Here is a 21486-nt window from a genome sequence, read left to right as displayed (position 1 = left end):
GATAACATTAAACAGATTCCGTATCGCCATCATAATAATAACCAAGTGAAGCTATGTATTATATAAGCCGTCTTCACCCGGTAGACCAGACCACACACTGCATTAATACTGCTTAACTTTACTTAAATATACCCCCTGATTTACCAATAGGTCTAAGAAACTACGCAATTTCTGTGGGACAGAGGTTACGTAAAATATTATGCAGGAGACCTGGGTTAGTGAGTACTATTTAACAATACGTACTTTTCGCTAGTTAGTGCACATGGGGGCTTGGCAGTGTACCATAGGCAATAGAAATAAGCTGCGTTTTATTTACATACAAACTCACTCCTTCTCTCCAAAACATGATGATATGTACGATCAATTTTGCAAGGCTGCTTTTTACCCAGGAAAAAATGCAACATTATTGGCACACACTAGATGAAACTTTCAGACTCCAAGACAGATTGACGAAAGGTTGAGCTCCGTTCTACAAAAAGAATGGTTAGTGCCGGGGGCAAAGTTTTAGGTAGTGGATGGACAATCATGTTGTTGATACAGCAAAAAACATGTACGCAAAATCTAATCAGCATCAATGGCATTTAAATTCACATTATTTATTTAATGAGCGCTGAGATGAGATGATGCGGGGTACGTAAAGTTTATTTATTTTTCAGGGTTCACGGGAAATCTCTCACAACATCGACGGGTTTTACAGCGGTGTGTACACACATAACAAATTAATGACAGGTTATATTTTTTTACGATTATACAAACAATTTGAGAGAGAGAGAGAGATGCATAATAATAATTTTGACACGACATAACCTTGAATTTGGCAGGACATTTTTAGCCCAGAGGTAAATACACGACCGGTGCCGTCGTGGTGGTACTTTTGTAAACCGACTTGTGTCAAACAAATGTGTTGCATTTTAAACTCGATCCACCAAACTCTGTTTTTTTTTATCCTGAGCTGTTTCCGATAAAGAGAGAGGATCAAGGATTTTTCAGTTATTATTAAATGTCAAGTCCTTGATCGAGTCGAACTTGTTAGAGGATTTTATCTCTAAAAATAAAATGAATGCATGCATTCCAGCATGTAATGCAGGAGATGATTGATAGTTATGGGGATGTGATTGGTATCATGTACACACGAATTATCGCATCATTGATGATGTGTTATTGGATAAATAAGTAACTGGATGATGGGGACACTTGATGTGTTTATTTTATGTATAGTTAGATAAGCACGAATTCATACTGGACAGCATTTACTAAACGAAACATACCTGCACAGTTGGTTAAACAATTAATTACAGAAAAAACACACACACATAAAAATGTATTATTACCCATTCAGTAAAATTTTAGTGCAACATGTGTGCACGTTATGTTTGTAAATAGTTATTAGTTCGTGGAGCTATAAATGCAATAATTATTATGATGTCCGAGAAGAAGGAGGTATCGTTACGTTAAAATAATGCATAATCATCACAATCCGCAAAATAATCACTTTACAACACATGACGTGTTCACTTTACGAAATTAGCATGCTTTGAAGGCCGTACAAATTATCCGGGGGATCAATAAATAAAAAGTTTGCTAAATTTTATTCTGTGGGAGTGGTTTTGCCGTACCCGGAATACGCATTTAGAAATTATTTTTACACCTTGGTTCTCATCCAATTTACACCTTTTCCAATAGTCAACAATGGCCAAGAAGACCAATAATAATTGATTTCGACATGTTCGTCACTACATAAATTTTATGATGATGATACATTTCTTGAGTAGAAATAAGCGGTTTTCATTCATTAAGATGCAGTGCAAATTACCAGTCAGAATGTGCATGCTATTCGGAATGCGCGTGTAAGCACCAAATTTTACGAGCTACCTCAAATTACTTGCTTGAATAGAATTCCCGAATTTATTACGATAGGCGGAGGAACATGGGTGTGAAATATGTAAATAGATCAAGATTGAGCCATAATAAACGACGTACATGAAACTGGTTCCCGTGTTGATGGAACGTACAAGTTAGTGACTGACACATCGTCATGTGGTCCATCTTCCTGTGTGTGTCCATCAATTCACACAATTTCTGGACGAGTCCGGCTTGACCCAGACCTCGCTTTCTCGTCACTGATTTGTTTTAGATTTCTATTCATAACGTGAGTCAAGCTAAAAGTTGCATAAAATTCAGGATTTTAGTAGAAAATGTTGATTTATGATGACAAGACGACATTTGGAATTTTCCAGAAAAGTGTGGTGACCTCTGACACTTTATTTTGATGATAAAACCATACTGAAATGTTTACAGAGATTTGAATAAAAAGGGTGATTATCTCTTCGTCTGTTGATGATGTAATCTATTAATGATATTTTACTTCGTCCTCTTAACGGCCTACACGTGAATTGACAAAGATTAGCAAATTATTATGCACAATAACTTCTTTATGAATTGGCATGTGCGTATGTTTGTATAGCCGCAGTTACATAAATTATTTGTGACGACGTCCATGACCAATGTTCTTTCAAAGTCAGGAAGAAATGGACCCAGAAAATGAATCAAGTGTTTATAATAATCTCACCCAAATAAATATTTGTAAAAAAAATAAGCAAAACATTTTTTCCGTTATTTTACTCCTTAATCGCTCAGAATGACGTATGAATCTTGAGATGAAAAAATTGGAGGTGATGAACGTCGATAATGATTTATTTAGATTATAATAAATTGTTTTTATTTTATTAGATTAATAAACTTGCCAACAATTATTTTCGAAATGGTCAAAATGCCATGGATAGAAGATAACTTAACTTGTGATCTCTCGGATGTACTCAAGTTCATCTTTCTCTAATTAATTATTATAGATACCTATTATGCGAATACTTTATCCGTCTCTCCGTCCGTCCGTCAGCAGGATAAAGTGTGAAAGCATCGAGATAATCGAGGTCGGTTTCCGCCATCATATATAAATATTTATGAGCCCCAACTTTTGTGGCCAATCCAACCACCCCTCTCGAGGGGGGTGGTCACATAATTTTTTAGACAATTATTCATTTGTATCACCCTATTCCTACATTTCGTTTGCTACGGTTTATTAATTCTCTACTACCACAAATAAATATTAAGTTCATGTATGTGCTTATTGTGAGAAATCGTGTCTTTTACTGTAAACACTTTTTTCCCCAACAAGGAAAATTACTGGGACAAGTAGAGTAGTAAAGATTGTGGAATTGCCATTAAATTCACATCATACATATTAAACCGATAAGATTGTGACATTCTGCTGATGAATTTATGTATGAGACACGCGGAGAATTTTTAAGACAAGGCATCGACAAGTTGCAGTGTTTTAGAGGGTGTAAAAATCATGCTTTTTTAAATGCTAACTTTTTGTAGCCTTCTTTCCTTCCTCAACGGTAATCTTGTTATGTAAATGTTATGAAGGGGGATCCCTCTCACTCATCTAAATGAGACTTTTAGCAGATGTGACAGAAAGCAGGACGTGTTACACAAAATCTCCGAAAAATCGCGAGAGTCGGGATCCTCCGAAAAATTGGGGTTACACGTTTATCTAAAAATAAAATACGGGATGCACCCTTCTTCTCATTTCAGGAGATGCGTTTTACATACGTGCATATGCATTTACGATCTTTTAGTCAGATTTAATTTTTAGGAGTGAAAAACCGGAAAGAAATATGATTACTTCAAGGTGTAGTTTTTCACGAATTTTTTGAAACGTTAAAAATTTTGAGAATAATATGTTGACAAATTTGCAAAATTAAATCATGTGCAAATCGGTCAAAGGTGCGGCTTATTTTGGATCAAGTGTTCATATTGTGAGTAATATTTTTAAAATACAAAATTTCATAAAATATGCGAAATACTTTTAATTTTTCAGGTTGCCGCGTTCGTATTTTTGGTTTGGTTTTTATTTGACACTGTGATAACTGAGGTTCACATAAATCTGTGGAAATGTCTTCCCTCCGGAGATGTACGTTCTTTAAAGAAATTTAAATATTAAAAAAATTTATGAAGATCGTAACATTTTTTTCACACGTATGCAAATAGGACCCTCCACGGAAGTACAACGAGTTAGTGCATTATCTCAACTTGCCGTTTAAATTTTTGTACTACACATGCCTCTGTGTGACCGGAGTGTACATTTTTAGAGGTGTTGAACGCGTAAGTATTTTCAGGATGATAATTGATGTATAGATCATAAAAGTCAGTATGAAATGCAAAAGACACGATATGCCAATGGTCACATTCGGTGGAGATGTTTGCATCCGAAGAAGAGAAAGTAAAGCAGTAAATTTGGGAAGTGTAAAATTTGCCAATGCGCGTTTTCTCCTCTTCGGATGCAAATTTCTTCCCCAAACGCTACCGGTCATCCTTGTGATCGATTGAACATACGCTGGGAGACCTCCATTACGATTGACAATTAATTTCTCAATTACATCCTCACACATTTCAGAACGCACCTCGCGTCATAAAATTTGCCCTCTTGGTCTTCGTCATCGTGCAAGTCATCAGTTTAGCCCTTTTCATTACAATCAGTCTCAACTATTGGGACGATGAGAATCACAGTAACGGCGAAAGACTTCCCGTCGCCGCGAGTCGACTGGTCGATCCGAGATCAATCCCAATCCAGTCCTCCTCCTCAGACCCCGACCAGCTCTACGAAGTGGTCGGCAGTGACGAGGACAGTGGTGAAAGTTACTCCATAAACATTGAAGTATTCAGCCATCCCCCGGAAGTGCATCACAGTGGTACCTTGGACATTGTCACGCAACGTCCAAGAGTCCAACCTGTCAATTTTAATAGTAATAATCTTAACAATGGTGACGAAATTGGTGGTGGTGGTGGTGGTGACGACGTTTCAAAAAGCTCGGGATCTGGACCGGAGAATTTAATAATTCGGACAGCAACCAACTCCACCGAAGTGACGACGACGACGGAATCGCCCATCGGCTTTGATGTCATCACAGCCACCACCACAGGTCGAGACTACTCATCGTCATCCTCCTCGAACGGTGACGACGGCGTTGTCCGCATTGTGCATGACGACGGTCGAGAATTCCTAACGTATCCCTCGGCCCCACAAAGTATGCTGTTGGAGCCTGAATCTGATCCTACCAGTCCGACCTTCGGGGATGAATTCACCGCAGTACTGGAACCTCCCACTCTGCTCCCTCCAATCACGACGCCAATGCCACGCCCGGCCGATCCCGTTGAGCCGGACGTCGTCCTGGTGAAAGTTGTGCGGGGAGGAAAAGTCGCAGAGAGAAAGTTGTCGCATGAGCAACTGGTCACGCTCGTGTTTCAAGTTCTGCTCGTGGGTTTTAACGCTGTGGGAAGTGTTCTCTACGTCGGAGTACTAATCGTCCATTTGACCACGCTTTGATGAAATGATATGCAAATTAGCACACTACTTATTCCTGGGGATACGTATTTATGTATTTATGAATGTGGAAATAATTGAAATAAAGCAGTTTCATAAGAGAGAAAAATTTTTATTTGACCACGATGTAAAGTGAGAATTATGGAACTTGCATATTACGAAAAATTGTGAGAATGTTGAGAAATCTGCAAAATTAAATCATGTGCAAATCGGTGAAAGTATTCACATTTTATATTTTACATTTTTATATCGTGAACCATATTTTTGAAATTCAGAATTTCAAAAAACAATATGTACTCGAAATACCTTTAATATTTAAATACAACAATTTCATAACTGGAAAATTTATATTTTACCACGATGTAAGGTGAGAATTACGAAACTTGTTATTATCTTGTTCATATTATCAGTTACGTGTTAAGTGTCATTTATCATGTCCGTACATATTTACATGCATGTCAATGTCCTTGTTGGCGTTGAATTTTTTAAATCTAAATACTTCCTGGCAACTTCGCGTCAAAATAATCTCATTGAAAAATACCCTCATCTCAATCAGTACAGAATACAGTACAATTCAATTCATAAAGAATCATAATGACAATATTTTAATCGTTCTTTCTGTAAAGTGCGAAATAAATGCTCAAGTTTTGCATACAATAAGGTATACCTTATTGTAAGAACTATAGTTCTTGTGCGCGCATGTTTTATTAACCTATGTAGTTTAAATGGCGTTATGTAAGAAATCCAAAAATTTCTCAAACAACCACTCAATATTATTCTGCAGCATGAATCATGAACTCAAAATTATTAGTAAATTAACAGTTATTTAACAAAACCCAATTATCTTGCATGATTTTCATAGAATTCTGAATAAGGGACAACAAGATAAGGAAAGTACTTTGTTGTTGTTTCATGGACTGGGATTCAAACAATGCAGCTAGTTTTCAAACAAATGTTATCATTGACTTAATCTCACTCTGATTTCTAAGAAGTCGCTGGTGTTGCTTACTGTTCAAATCAGTATTTTAAGAATAATAAGTTTTATGAGCTATTTATTTACATAACAAAATTGTGCAAGTTACGATCATCGCATAAAGTAAAATTAATTGCATAATGATTATTCATACGTAAAAAATCATAAATATTTTCGTATCATGACTTTTCTTTTCTATAAAAAAAAACTTAAAAACACAATTCCACAGCCTCCGCAAAGAATCCCAAGAAACTTTCCCACCCTGTTTTCTCCTTATCTTTTTTCTCACAGGGATAATAATCCACAGGGACGACGGGGTTCGAGTACACCTTGATTCCCCACCGTTCTTTAAACTTTTTCAAATCCTCGAGTTCGTTACAGGACGAGTTTTTGATCTTCATTTGACCCACGGCAGCCCTCAAGTGCTCCTTAGTAATCAATAGTATTCCGAGTGTTAGTTTTAATTTGTAGAAAATTACTAACAATCAAAATTTTATTGATTACAGTGGCAATGATGAGGCTCGATTTCATCACGTCTTCCTCCCCGGGGTCCAAGTTGATCAAGTCGAGATCCTGGTCGGACGAGAGGCCGAAATAACTGCGGACAGCGTGCTGAAATGAATCGACTGAGCAGTCATGCAAATCCTTCCATGTCGCCCTGAAACGTTAAATGCGAATTTCGGGGGCAAGAAACCACTTGCAAGAAATAACGACAAGAAAGTGGTTTTTTGCAGGTATTTTGACCTGCAAGAAATGCAAGGTGCAAGAAACTACGACCCGCCGCTATACTTCATGCAGCGCGTTGCTACTACTGATGGCGCATATTTCTTGCACTTTCTCCCAATTTCTTGCACCTTGCATTTCTTGTCATGCAGTGAAAAAATGTAGAAAACCCGCAAGAAACAAGACACTACCGAATAATAAAATGCAAATCACGTACATAATCGTAATTAAACTTGTTTGCTTAAAAAATTTATGAAATATATCTCACTTTCTCATGGACGGAAGTTCCACAATCAGCTTGAGATCGGCGTTGGACATTTCATAGGATTTTTTCAATTCGTTCTCAGTCCTCACCTCGGTCAAAAAAGTGTCCAGCAGGGTCGCCCTCGCCTCATCTGTTGGCCCTGGAATATGAATCTTGTGCTTGAACAGCGTCAAAATTTTGTCCCCAATGGTCCACGGCTCCGTGGCGTGGACCACGATGAAGACATTCGCCCGGACTGTGGTCACCAAATTGTACACTTCTTTCAGTATTTGTTCCCTGCAGTGGAGCGAGAAGAGCAGGTCGTTGAACGACTCGATCACGATGACGGCACGTTTCGCGTCCCTCGCCTCTTGGAACACGTTCTTGACATAGTCCGGTTTCGGGCGGTGTTGGAGGGCTTCCCATTTCAGGGGGAACTTTTGAACGCAGTCGATCTGGTCCAGCACAGTGTCCAGGAGGTGTTCTCCGCCACAGTTGGGGGGCTGGGGGAGGGGAAAATAGCAACCTTAGTGTCAGTGTTTCGGGTGAAAGTAACCACTTCGAGGAAATAACGGCAAAAAAGTGGTTTCATGCAGCTATTTTGACCGGCAAGAAATGCATGTCACAAGCAACTACGCCCCGCCGCTATATTTCATACAGCGCGTGGCTGGATAGCGCATATTTCGTGCACTTTCTGGCAGTTTCTTGCACATCGCATTTCTTGTGCTTTTTGCTTTCCAGTGCAAGAAATGTAGCAAACCCCCAAGAAACTTTTTACACACTTTTTAGTATAATTTGGTATGAAATAATTTAAGAATTCAATTTTAAGATGACCTAGCTTTCTCCATTAAAATTTTTAGAGAAAGTTGTATTCTTATCAAATAAATGGCATGTATGCATAAATTAATTAATGAATGCCAAAAACTGACCCCAAACAGCAGGATTCCTCCCCCAGGGGGGACCGGATTAACGGGCGAAGTTTCATCCCAAATGAGCGTTTGCAACGCTACGGCCAACTCGTTGAGGGGCATTTTGAGCCCAAACTTGACCAGGTCGGCAGTGCTGTATTTTGTTCTTCTTGTCTCATCGTCCATCTTGGATTGATCGTGGGAAGGCACTTATTTTATTTTTTACAAGTAATGTGTGATGACGTGCCAGGAGAAATGAGACGTGGAATTAAATGTGTAAAGAGAACCGAGTTCCTCTTGAACTGATTATTAACTGAGGAAGCAAGATTACCAAATAAAATAATTATGTCCCTTTGACTAAATAAGTGTATAGGAAAGGATATCTGACAACCATGAGTGTCAAAGTGCATTGTGGGTTGGAATTTTCTTCATTTGAAATTCTTTCTCAAGAATTCGTGTCCATGTTATTATTTGAAATCGGACCCTAATCATAACATTTATTGCGACTGACTGGCTAACTGGCTGGGCTAACTACTCGATATTTTGCAAGCCCAGCTAAAAATATAATAAACATTCAGCAATTCGCATTTAACGATTATTATCAAATTAATTAGCCATTTGTTTAAGGTCGGCTATTTTTCTTGGCGTGATTTTTGATAGGAAGTTTATCATGTCTTGAACTCATGTTCCAAAAATATGAAACCGAATCCTTTACATACATAATTACAGATAATATGGTAAATTTAAACCAGTCGTCTGTCTCAAACGGCCATGTCAAAAAAATAGTTAGTTGCATATGTACATATCTAGATCATCATTACACTCTTAGAAAACTGGTATCAAATAATTACTGACCAGAGAGCACTCTACTCTACAGCATTTCTGTCCGTTTAGTAATGTTGTGTTAATGACAAATTTACCAATCAGAAACAAACTACTACCAATCCAGTAGGAAATTATTACCAAATCAATACCAATACGAAGTATAGTCTGACCCTACCAGATTTTTAACAGTTTGCTTAGATATTATTATACGACGAAAAATAATAGTAATAACTCCAACCAAACGGCCATTTCTTAAAAAAATAGTTAGTTAGATCATCTTACTCATTACTTATTATTACACTACAAAGAAGATGAAAACTAATGACTCGTCAAAGTAGAAATGTCCACAAATTTCGCCTTATTTAACATACATAATATCACCCCTGAACTCGTTCTTATTTGACTTTCTACAACATAACAATTTCGTCCTCGCAAATGCACGCCGACCAATCGACCGATTGGAAAAATGGAAAGCAAACAAACAGGAGGTTAGATAACCAACCCTTCTTTTTCCTCCTTCTTACACATCGACATGCAGGTATGCTATAAAATTCTTGCAAATATTACCACCAACCTGCCCTGTGTCAACAAAACACATTTTTAAGAAGACAAAGATTTACACAAATCCTCAATTCAAGCCTCATTTCACGTTCGTAGGTATGCAATGCATGCAATCCAACGACCAAACCGTCATCCAGCAAAATAGATAATCCTCTTATCGGCACGTTGCCTTCTGTGCATTGTACTTATTGCTTGCTAAAATCTTGACGGTGTGTTTTTTTTATTTCATCCAACCGATAAGTTAAACAGCGATAAATTCCTGTAATTGTTTGCCCAACAGATTTTTCGCATCGTCACGACGAACGAAAGGCAAGCCATTAAGAATAAAGTTGTTTAGTTTTCATCTCCTCTCCTCAGTCAGCGAAATGTGACACGAACATTGCCCAGCAGACGAAATTATTTAGACGCCTTCTTCTACTGGCTGGAATTGAATGAGCTACTCAACATATTAATTTAAAGTGAGTCATTTTGTTCAATTGTGATGAATTCGTTAACGCTTTTTACGACCTCGTGTTGCCGGGTGTGATCAGATATCAGTTTACAAAAGAGGGGAGGCAAGAAGTCGTCCTGTGGTTGTGAGTGAGTGATAAGCAACAGAAAATGGTTTCCAAGAGTGTTGTGAATTTAATCCGGTAGTTAAATTCCAGTCTTTATATACCAACCAAAGTTTGTTATCTTTATCAATTTCTTCCCTGTTAAAAAAATGAGACTTTATGGTCCCGGATTTGTTCGTGGAGAAATAAATCTGTCATGAGTTTGGTATTACACAATCAAATCAAGCCTTAAGCCGGGCATGACCAAACTTCACGTTGACAAAAAAAGTGGGTGCCGTTATTTGTTTCTGTTGATGGGATGTTGATGACAGTTTTCGTTTTTATTTCCTCCCAAGCATTTCAGATTAAGATTGTTGATACGGTGTTAATGAAATCGGAAACTGGGAAGAGGCAACAACTTCATTTCGTCTCCCCTGTTTGAGTACCCTCGGTCGATCGGTGGGTCGGTAGAAGGCTTAGGTTTCTCAAAATCTGCTGCCTGCCTGCTCCCCGTTTATAATAGAATACGTGAGATTGAGGAGTATCAAGGTATCAAGTGACGACGACGCTTGAGTCGACTCCTTGTTTGAAAACGTACAAATTAACTCACACCCTCCCCGATTTTCGATTGGGTTTAGAAGAATGCAAAGCCTTCTTCATTCCACTATATTGATTACAATGCAGTCGTAAATCTATGTGTAGGATGAGTCAGATGTTATTGTTTCTGAGTTTTATGAAATTAACTGAAAGGGTAGCGGAATTTTCTGGCGTGACAATTATTCTCTATTTATATATGCATAATAAAAAAACCCGCAGTAAAAGCAGCTTTATTTAGCCTGAGTCAGATTGTTATCAATAATTGGGTGGGTTTATAGGGCCATTGCAACTTTTTTTAATTTATTTATTTTTTACACATTTTTCTCATATTTGAACTTGATTCCAAATTTTGTTCCATGTGTGAAAATTTGAAGTCGATTGGATAAGCTTTACGAGGGTAATAATCGATAGACATACAACCATGATGGGTACGTAAGCCTTAACTCAGTCTAAAAATGTGTAATGACACCGCCATTTCTAAGACTTTTGCTCTTTCTCTAGTTGGAAATTAGACAAGGGTCACCAGTTCAGTTCTGATAAGCAATTTCATGCAAGGTTGAAAGTTATATAAAATTTTAAATGTTCTCATAACCCAAACAAAGAGAGAGTCTACAGATTAAATATTTAGACCACGATCAACTAAATATATTGTCTGGATGGATAGCTCAACTTGACGTAAATCTCATGCACTTCGTTCCTGTCCCCCAAAAGTATATTGTGAGGATTTGCTTGCAGCTCTGTACAAATCCAAGCTTTATTTGCATACGTGGGCTGGATATGAATAGTTTGGTCGCTTTGCTAAGATAAATACAGACTCGATTTAAATTTAAGACTTTTAATTTAACCCTTGTAGACATATCGTGATTGCATGGTCAACACTTCTTTGACCAGGCGATGAAGAAGAATTGGCCACGCTACGAGGACGACTCAACGCAAATCTTGTTATTAGAGTTGCACCATTGTTTTGTTTGCTCAGGATTCCTCGGATTTATAGTTTATGTACTTACTGGTTGGTTAGAATTGAAAACTTTTATAAGCTGGTCGTAATGGGAGAGGGATTGAGGCTCAAATTCAATCAAAACATGGAAAATGTAAACTAAACCGATATTCTAGAACTTTACTCATCACGAACAGTGAGTCAAATTCAATCCGTCCAATCTGGAGAGAAATGCGATTGTAATCAACAACTCCATGCAAACAAGTCCATGTTAAATGTGCATGGATGGATGGATTTGGTCAACCCAACCGTACAGACAAGGTGGCTATTCATTCAAGTGAACAAATAAAAGATAGTCAAATAACTCACTAATAGATAATCATTGCCAGATCGGTGTATAAAATAACTCTGATAACCACTTCCTGTCCCTGGAATTAAATTGTAGTGAATGACTCAAAAATTGTAGTGTGTAGTGACGAATCGACTGAATTTTATGGATTAATACGTAAGAATTTTAGTAATTCAGAGTAATTTTGAGAATACGAATTGTTAAATCAAGTGAACCACGCCTACACAATTATCAAAATGAAGAAACTTCAAAATTTTTGGGTAAATGGAATCATCCCAATTTTCACAATGTTACTTCTTCTCATCGCTTCTGCAACTTCGGGTAAGTTGTATTTTTATTTAAGAATTAATTAGCAGTTAATTAGCAATTACAATCAGTGAAACTCAAATTCTGAATGATTAAAACATTTAGTTTGAAAATCTCAATCCTAAATAAAATGAGTGAAAAATGAGACAACACACACAACTTGACACAACCTGCGTACATACATATGCACAGCTCAACTCTTCATTCTCTTAATTACCGTAATCCTGTCTTTTTAATGCCAACAACAATTTCAAATTAAATGGTACAACAACAACAGTAGGCTGGCCTGGACAGAACAGAACCCGGTTAAGCAATTATTGTTGATTAAGAGAATGATTATAATTTTAAGGTAAGCACTTATCTCGCATTCAATCTCCTTACCCACCGACTAATTCCTCGAGACAACCAACCTCAAGTTTCCAGTTTTTTTCTACTTACATACAATCCGCCATCATCTAAATAGATACGTAACGTAAAAAAGTTGGGCAAAGTGTGGAAACTCGTGTAATCGGCGCCCTATTGCCAGTTTCATGAAGAAAAATCCACCCAATTTTTATTTAATCCATATTTTCCAACTTTGCTCACTCCACCGTCTCATTTTGGATTTCTTTACCCAATTAAAAAGTCAAGGAATGCATATCTATTCCTCTTAATCAATCTGATTATTCAGGTTTAATTGAAATTCTAATACATAATTTATGTCATGCTCGACTCCAGTCACACCTTCAAACTTTTTAATGAAATTCCCGATTTGGATCACACCACGTCTTGTTTATTGTCACATCAGAGAAGACATGCCACTCACTACCGGATAAATAAACTTGGCAGATTGGTATATCGATATCATCTTATCCTTCACAATCCTAAGCTGGATTTCCTAACTCCGAATGTGACGTGATTCATTTAATTGAGTTCTGAAGTCAGTGTCAGTCACAATTTGAATCCTTTCCATTGTTATTTTATTTATCACCCTGGATTTCACGTTGGTCGGCATCATCCCTAAATTATAAATGTGAATATGTTGTTATCGATTGAATGAATTAACGAGAGGTGAACTCAACTCGTACCAAAGTCATCATCATAAATCCTGTGCTCAATTCAGTAGCAGAATTGAATCATGTCCGTCCGCATAATAAACTTGTTTTTATCGATTAAAAAATCAGATGAGATTAGGACGGAGTGATTTTGAGTGAGACGTATGTAGCTAAGGATAAGCTGACCCAGCACGGGATCAGTAAGTAAGTGGTCAAGGAATAATAATAATAAGCTGTAGGTTCGTATTTATTCTTGCGTGCATATTTAGATGGATGGATGCAGGTTATGGATGCCCTTTAATTGTGAGACGTTTAATGAGACGGGTGAATAAGTCGGTCGGGTGTATAATTTCAGTCCTTTTTTATTTAACAACTTGATTCAAATCCGTGAAGGGTCGCTAGGTCAGTAAATAGAATAGAAATAAATGCATATGTACATATTATGAACACGGATTTGACTACTGGATTGACTGGACTGGACATTTGAAATATTATTGAGATTTTACATACACAGTTGGTGTGTTGGGGTGTTGAGCCAACAGTAATTTCCTTTTGTTTGTGCACCGACATTTTCTTAATAACGCGTATATTAAATATTTAACTACCACGAAATGAAGGGTCGGTGTTGTTACGACATGATCGTGTTTCCCAAATAAAATTATGCCCTCATTTATTTAATACATAATTTTGTGGATAGAGATTGAACAAAATGAAATGAGGTCTTGAATAAGAGAAAGCTGAATCTTGTTGCATTTGGATTTTTTAAACATTTGGGTTCGTGTTTAGGAACGATTTTTTTTATCCGTGTCGAGATTACGAGTAAAATAAATGTTAAGAACCAGTTTTATATACGTACTGTATTTCAGGGTTTCTTTTATTCGAGTGTCTCTCTTATTAATAAATGTTTGACTGTGGTGAGGTTTGATCGTATGAATTATGTAAGAAACTAAAATTATGATTATGGGGTTCGCACCAAAAAAATGTTAGATTGTGCCAGATTCGGACTTCCTGTAACAAATGGTTTATTCGAAACGGCAAAGTTTACGTTGCATTCTTTCAATTATTTCACTTTTATCGAAAAAAAGTAACAAATTGTGACGCCAGTGCGTGTCATTTTTATCAGAAATGAACGATAAATATGACATATCGTGTTCCTAGATCAGGGGAAATTTGTGAAATTAAGCTGAATTCACTACTTAATTACAGATTGTCAACTGCCCAGCACTTGGCGTGGAACGTGGTTCCAACAGGAACATTTTGAAACGACCAGGATCAAAATTGACAACTCGTCCATTAACCTTTCGCTTTGGGACCCGGACAATCACTTTGTCAACCGTGAACTTTTAGGATCATGTGTAAAAAAAGATGAGGATCTTTACATATTTGTGTAAAAACTATACAAAATTGTAAATTCGTAATATTCAATAATTTCATACATAATTTGTACATATTTTTTATGAGCAGAGACAACATAAGTGGAAACTGTACAAAATGCGTCATCATTAAAGACCTGGATACAAACGTGCTCAACTACCGACACAGTAATATGTTAGATAATGAGATCAGAGGTCAACGCCGACCAATTTTGCTGCTGCGGCGGAGCCAATTTTTGTGATTTTTCGGCAGCGTCAGCAGCGTGGCGCGGTGTTAAAGGAATAGGAAACCAGACTTATCTGCGGCGGCGGCGCGACCGGTTTCTTACGGCGTTGACCTCGGAATGACATTAATTGTTTGGCGTTAATTTAATCAAACTAATGTATTTTAGCCGACTGTCTCGACGATGGAATTGACGACATTGACACATCTTCTGTAAAAGACCTCTGCACCGGACTTCACAATGTAGACATGGATTATTACCTGATACGAGACCCTTTCACCCCTGTTCCGTGTCCGTTCAGGTAACCAAAAAAGCAAATACTCATGATATGATTATGCAAAATTGTTTATACATTATTAAATAAAGGCAATTCAATTCTGTAATAGTGGATACAAATTTCATGCAATTTTGTTCATATTTAAAGAATTGACAAATACACAGAATGAATGCACAGAATCACTACTATTTTAGTCACTCGGCTGTACATATTTATAAGTCATTGCTAATACATATACAATGTAAATCGCTAATTGCATAATACTTTAAAATGTGTGTCCTTCATTTTTTTTTACAGGAATGAAGCCTTCCTTTTCAGCTATGGCAAAGAACTCAATAAAGATGCTGTCTGTCCATCTAACAAATCGCACACGGAAACCTGCTACGACGACACCCAACTCGTCTTCAAGTATGAGGCGTGTAATGATATGAATTACGAGGCGAAAGGTGCTCCAAGATTTACATAGTTAATTTTAATTGGAGTCAATTAACGTTAATTTGGGTATTTTATACGCAAATCCTCCAGTTGAAGAAATTCAGTGTGTCGGAGCTTGGAAAGACGTTGACCACAAGTACTTCATCGCAACCGTGATGGACTCCCAGAGGCTGAGATACGTTTCCGGAATCTACCGCTGTTTCATCTACAACGAGATCAAGGACCCCGTCATCCAGTCCAGAATCCGTCCTGACGAAGTGGTCGGATACAATGTGTCCGTCTCCATATCGGAGACCGCGACTTGTGCAGGGCTCCGAAATCCTACTTCGGGATCGTTGTCGCTCACCTTATACGCAGCACCCAAAGACCAACCCCCGTGTCCGTTTCCAACCTGGCTGAACACAAAAACAAGTGTCTGGACGTCTCTGGACCATCATTTCACCCTCAGCGGGACAGAGAAAGGGTCCGAAATGTTGTTTAAGGACTTCAAGGACAGCCGACGTCGCGGTGACCCTCACAATTTGGGAAAGTTCACGTGCCTCGAAGCCGTTCAGAGTGATGGTGATGATGTTGTAATTCTGGCGAGAGAAATTATTGGATGGTAATTATTTAGTAATTACAATTTATTTTAGTAACTTCAGCTCGAAAAGTATTTCGTTTCTTGCCGGTTTGCTTCATTTTTTGGACTTCTAAGCAATAAGTAAACGTATATAAAAAATGCGAGGTGCAAGAAACTATGAGAATATCTAGCCACGCGCTGCATGAATAAAGAGTTCAAAATAGCTGCATGAAACCCCCTTGCCGTTATTTCTTGCATGTCGTTACTTGAATGCGAAACACGGAGCTCTAATGCTACATTAATTTTTATTTTCAGTAATGGCCAAGATGTCTGCATCACGTTGAGCACAAAGTCGGACTCCATCTCCAACTTTGACCTCCACTTTAAGGACGACTCCTTAACTCAGCCCGACTTTAGATCGGCCTGTCTCAACAGGACGTTTTTGGACAGTGTCACGAACTTTCAGACTGACCACAGGGAGATGACACTTATCGAGGAGAAAGCAAAATCTGAACCGTGTCCAATTTCCGGGGGTTACTTACTATCCGGGTTTTACAAGCATGACAACAAATACTTGGGGAAAGACTGCAAATCGAGCAACCCCATGATGTGGCCCCCTCAACAAATGCTCGCTGGACAAGGCAAGTATCAAGACGTGGTCAAGTTTGTTAGTGGGGACTGTCACGCGGGTGACGAAGAAGGAGAGCCGGGTCACAAAATTGCTGGCAAGTTAAATAATGGTTACCTGACTGTTATACTTAACAATTAATTTTAATTGTATGCTTTGCAGTCGCACAATGTCTCGGATCATGGCAAGATCCCAATAACACGATAAACCTTATCTTGACCTTCGTCACTTCAAATGATACCGTCCCGATCCATTACTGCTTCAGTTTTGAGGGGAACAATACCAGCGGTTACATCCTCGTCCACGCTTCCACCAAACATTGTCCAGGTGTGAATCCATATCATAATGAGCTTGCATTCTACATGCACAACTGTGGTGAGTACCTATCAAAATTATTCGAGTTTATAGAGATAGGTGGCAAGTGCGGAAATTAATTTTATGGCGTGATACAGGCGACTGCGTCGATCAGGATGAGATGACGGAATCTAATCGTTCTTTGAAGCTGGGCTCATCCGGAATTAGTCCGTCCTTCCCGTCGTCTCGTGTCACCATTGTTCTCGTCCTCATGGCATCGTTCTTTCTGCAATGATGGGATGGGTTGTGATGTGGTCGTATTTCATTTAAATGTACTTGTGACAATGTGTCACCAATTAATGGACTTAATTAACTAGTTATTTAGTGATACTTAATGTGAGACAAAGGAGTTGCAATTTCTAATCGAAAATATGTATGTATTAGTCAATTAGAGCTTTAAAGTGCCTGAGCTTTACTATTTACTTAATGCGGACGCTTAATTGCTGTGTAACGCGAAGGGACACATGAACTGAACTATTTTTATATTTGTGAGAATTGCATACATAAGTTATCAAACTCTAGGTTGGATTGTGATACTATAAAATGCATGTAATTGCTGAATTATTTAATTTAGATAAAATTTGAATTCGTGTAATTTACTTGTGAAAAGCTGTTTAATATATATCGAAATTTCGAGACCAGTCCGTTCCTAAAATGTGCGTACCTTACCTTGACTTTGTATTTCCGTTCAAATAATAAACATTTTATGTCGACAATACTTGGCAAACTTGATTAATTGTATTGATAAACATTCGTCAATTGTTTTCCAAGTCCCATTTATTTATGCATACGCAATGAATAAAGTTCTAAAAGTAATCAACTATTTTCTATCGCATCCACTAAGAATTTTACCTTTTTCGCAACATATTTAGTTTCTTGAGGGGAAACCAAATTCGCGATAAAAATGTCAGACTTGGTCATGCTACTGGTGAAAGGTGACAACTTTTACCTATTCGTTTTTTGACCTGAAATTCCGCTTACAATCGAATTTGTCATATTTCTAGAGTTTATATTTGCTTCGTTGGCAGTCATAACCATGAAATTGACCTCGTTCCTGGCTGCGATTAATTATTCGACTGACCTGGCTACTAATCCAAACCAAATTGGAGATCAGGCCATGCGATATGACTTTATCATTGGTAAAAAAATACGTATGTAACATATTGGTTTCCGAAACTTTTATTATTTTTTTTGCATCATTTAGTCGGAGCTGGGTCTAGTGGAGCAGTAATAGCGAACAGATTATCGGAAAGTGGCCAATTTAATGGTGACCCTACACTTTTTCATACTTAACACTTACAATTAGTTTTTTTCTCTTCAAACGTGTTACACAAATTTTGAGGTATATACAAATACACAATTTGTGTATATATTTGTGTATTTACGTATATTACCTCAAATACCTCTAATACCTCAAAATTTCGCAATTACGTACATAAAGAATCCACAATAATATCGACGTCGTACGAGATATTGTCCAAATTGCCGATTTTTTGCAAATTTTGCAAATTTAATTTTTTCTCGACAACCACAACTCGTTAAAATTTGATTACAAGTTGAAAAATGACAAAAATACAACACATATAGTTTTTTATTCGACAGAAAGACTCAAAATGTTTTGATATGAAATTTAGTACGAAAATATTTGTACTTTTCTGCTCAGCAAATGCCAAATACATGTGTCGGAAATCGGAATTGTACAATTGTAAAGGCGTACAAATACTTTAATTAACAAGCAATTCTAATTTATACGCTATTATGCAGTGTTGCTGCTTGAAGCGGGCGGTGACCCGTTGATAACGGAAGATGTTCCGTACTTATCCGGGCTAATTCTCAATAATCCCATGACCGACTGGGTCTACAAAACCGTTCCGCAGAATAACTCATGCTTAGCATATGAAAATAATGTAGGTAAACTGGCACATTTTTCGCAACAATTAGTATCCAAATTCTTGCTCCAATATTTAGGTAACGCCATGGCCTCGTGGAAAATCGCTTGGTGGGACTTCAAATCTGAATCATATGATTTACATGCGCGGAAATCCGAAAGACTTTGACAACTGGGCATCCCTCACGGGCGATCCGCAATGGAAATACGACAATGTTCTCCCCTACTTTAAAAAGTTCGAAAATTATGATGGCCACTTTCCCAGCGGTAATTAATTACTTAAAACGGAAGTCTCGCAGCGTTAGCTCTCAGATTTTGACGAAGACGGAATTAGTGTCAACCGGTCACAAATTTAATTGATATGCAATTTGCAAAAGGCATGATCACCCAATGTTTAGGTTTTGCTTGGCAGAAATATTTTCAAGAGGAGAAAACGTGCAGCATATTTGGAAAGTGCAAAATTTGTCTACGTTAGGACGCGTTTCTCCTCTTTTTGATGCAAATATCTCAAGCCTATGCATTGGGAGATTGTGTGTCATGAATTGAAAGCCAGTTTATATTAACTGCTATTTGTTGACATTTTAATAAAGGATTACTGAACTTGACTTGATCGATCCTTTTGTACATTTCATAATAATTAAATTTGTGACCAATTCAAAATCGGAGAGCATAAGCTGGGAGACTTTCCTTGTAAGTCAATAAATTTTTGTAATTATAGATGAATACCACGGGAAAAATGGCCCCATGGAGGTCAACACCCAGTCATTCGAACCACAAATGGAAGACTGGATAAAATCTGGAGAGGAGCTCGGGTTCAAAAAGACGGATCCTAATGCCAGACAGACTTCCGGTTTGTTAAGTATTTAAACCAAATGGAAATTTAAAATTTCATCAGTTTTTACCTAGGCTTCTTCCCATGCGATTTTACTTTAAGCAACAGAAAACGATGGGGTGTTTATGATGGGTTTATAAAACCTGCATTAACCAGGACGAATCTAAAGGTGTATCGATATGCTCGCGTACTAAAAGTAGGAATTTTATGACTACTTATTGCACTTTCAAAGATAAAATAACGTCCATCTTTCATAGATTAATTTGGACGCTCAGAACCAAGCAACGGGGGTAACTTATCTCCGACATGGGCAATTAGTGGTCGTTAATGCGACGAAAGAAGTGATTTTAAGTGCAGGAACGGTAGGATCTCCACATTTGCTTATGTTATCCGGCATTGGTCCTGCTGCCCATTTGAAATCTGTGAAGGTAACGATTACACCTTCCCAGCGACTGCTTGTTGAGTTTACATGTATTTTAACGAAAACTATGTCAGATAGAACCAAAAGTCGACCTTCCCGGTGTCGGACAAAATCTTCAAGATCACGTTAGCTGCTTATATGGTCCATTTATACTCAATTCGACCGAGTCATTCATTATGTCGAGAGATCTGAAATTTTCGTCCCTCATAGAATATGCCACTCTTGGAATTGGTAAAAATATGTATTTCCTAAAACGATAGGATTTTAGTTTCAGCAGTTTTGGACGTGCAAAACTACTTTTGATTGAATACCCGTCCAAAAGCGTCCACCACTAGAAAATTGGCTAAATGTTGCAAATTCTTTATTAACAACTTTTTCCAAATCTATGCACAGATACTTCCCTCGAGTATCTTGGTTGGTGTGTAATACCACGAAATTTAGTAAAACTTTTGTCTCAATATTAGTCAGTATGTTTTCTTATGAGAAATTAAGAAATGTTCTAAAAACCATGCCGTGTTACACAGCAAAGTGCTCAAAATTAATGGAGATCACATGTACTGATCGAAACATTTAATAACGAAGAACTTGAAACATTTTTCCCCATTTTGTGTTTTGGAAACATAAGTTTGATTATTTTGATGTCCAAAACTGGTTAAAACCGGTTTTGGACAGTGATTAAAACCACAACAAAACGAGTTTATAATCCCCTCAGGTCCACTCTCCTGGACCTACGTCTCCGGGCTGGGCTTAACTCACTCTTCGCTGGGTGACCCTGACTGGCCTGACCTCGCCTTGACGTACATCCCGTTGGGAATTTACCCCACAATTCATAAAGACGTCGCTGCATTTTTTGGCCTGAAGGAAAGTCTCGTCAACGACTACGTGTCAGACTTTCACGACAAGGATGCCAACTTTATTTTGGTGTATAATGGACTGCCGAAGAGCAGAGGGAGCATCACGTTGAGAAGCAGTGACCCCTTTGATGCACCCTTGATTGACCCAAAGTACTTCAGTGATCCAAATGATATGAAAGTCATGATTGATGGTAAAAAATCCACAGTGCAGACTTGTTTAGCCTGAGTCAGGTTGTTCAAGTAGATTATAATTGAGGTGGGTTTA

At 37.8% G+C, this 21486-nt stretch overlaps 4 protein-coding genes across 5 annotated transcripts; 3 read left to right on the top strand and 1 right to left on the bottom strand.

Annotated features, from left to right (window-relative positions):
• Nucleotides 1–3587: 3587 nt before the first annotated feature.
• Nucleotides 3588–5495, top strand: LOC110860534. The gene is made up of 4 exons (XM_022109593.2): nt 3588–3821; nt 3884–3976; nt 4054–4167; nt 4460–5495. The coding sequence occupies exons 1-4, from the start codon at nt 3771–3773 to the stop codon at nt 5387–5389; spliced, it is 1188 nt and encodes a 395-aa protein (XP_021965285.1). The 5' UTR covers nt 3588–3770; the 3' UTR covers nt 5390–5495.
• Nucleotides 5496–6075: 580 nt separating this feature from the next.
• Nucleotides 6076–8626, bottom strand: LOC110860533 (vacuolar protein sorting-associated protein 4B). Its single transcript, XM_022109592.2, has 4 exons — nt 8256–8626; nt 7351–7829; nt 6864–7017; nt 6076–6787 (listed from the first exon to the last, which is right to left on the bottom strand). Exons 1-4 carry the CDS (start codon nt 8418–8420, stop codon nt 6569–6571), a joined length of 1017 nt encoding a protein of 338 aa, XP_021965284.2. The 5' UTR covers nt 8421–8626; the 3' UTR covers nt 6076–6568.
• Nucleotides 8627–9977: 1351 nt separating this feature from the next.
• On the top strand, nt 9978–17964 carry LOC110860587. 2 transcript variants are annotated; one of them, XM_035860481.1, is made up of 10 exons: nt 9978–10078; nt 11604–12357; nt 14583–14763; nt 14841–14917; nt 15142–15274; nt 15548–15696; nt 15776–16286; nt 16560–16969; nt 17035–17247; nt 17325–17964. In XM_035860481.1, exons 2-10 carry the CDS (start codon nt 12273–12275, stop codon nt 17459–17461), a joined length of 1896 nt encoding a protein of 631 aa, XP_035716374.1. In that variant the 5' UTR covers nt 9978–10078; nt 11604–12272; the 3' UTR covers nt 17462–17964. The 2 variants fall into 2 exon arrangements, with proteins under 2 accessions (XP_035716374.1, XP_021965345.1); XM_022109653.2 differs by having other exon boundaries at nt 9991–12008; nt 12077–12357.
• A 298-nt stretch (nt 17965–18262) lies between these two features.
• Nucleotides 18263–21412, top strand: LOC110860562 (glucose dehydrogenase [FAD, quinone]; the record flags this gene model as incomplete). The annotated part of the gene is made up of 8 exons (XM_022109624.1): nt 18263–18365; nt 18991–19133; nt 19195–19381; nt 19833–19964; nt 20021–20133; nt 20204–20374; nt 20442–20598; nt 21080–21412. Coding segments are annotated over exons 1-8 (1339 nt in total), but the record flags the coding sequence as incomplete, so codon positions are not given.
• Nucleotides 21413–21486: the final 74 nt, after the last annotated feature.

This window comes from Folsomia candida, unplaced genomic scaffold (assembly GCF_002217175.1).
Source record: "Folsomia candida strain VU population unplaced genomic scaffold, ASM221717v1 Fcan01_Sc033, whole genome shotgun sequence".
In the NCBI taxonomy this organism is placed as follows: Eukaryota; Metazoa; Arthropoda; class Collembola; order Entomobryomorpha; family Isotomidae; genus Folsomia; species Folsomia candida.
This window is presented reverse-complemented; position numbering and strand designations above follow the sequence as displayed.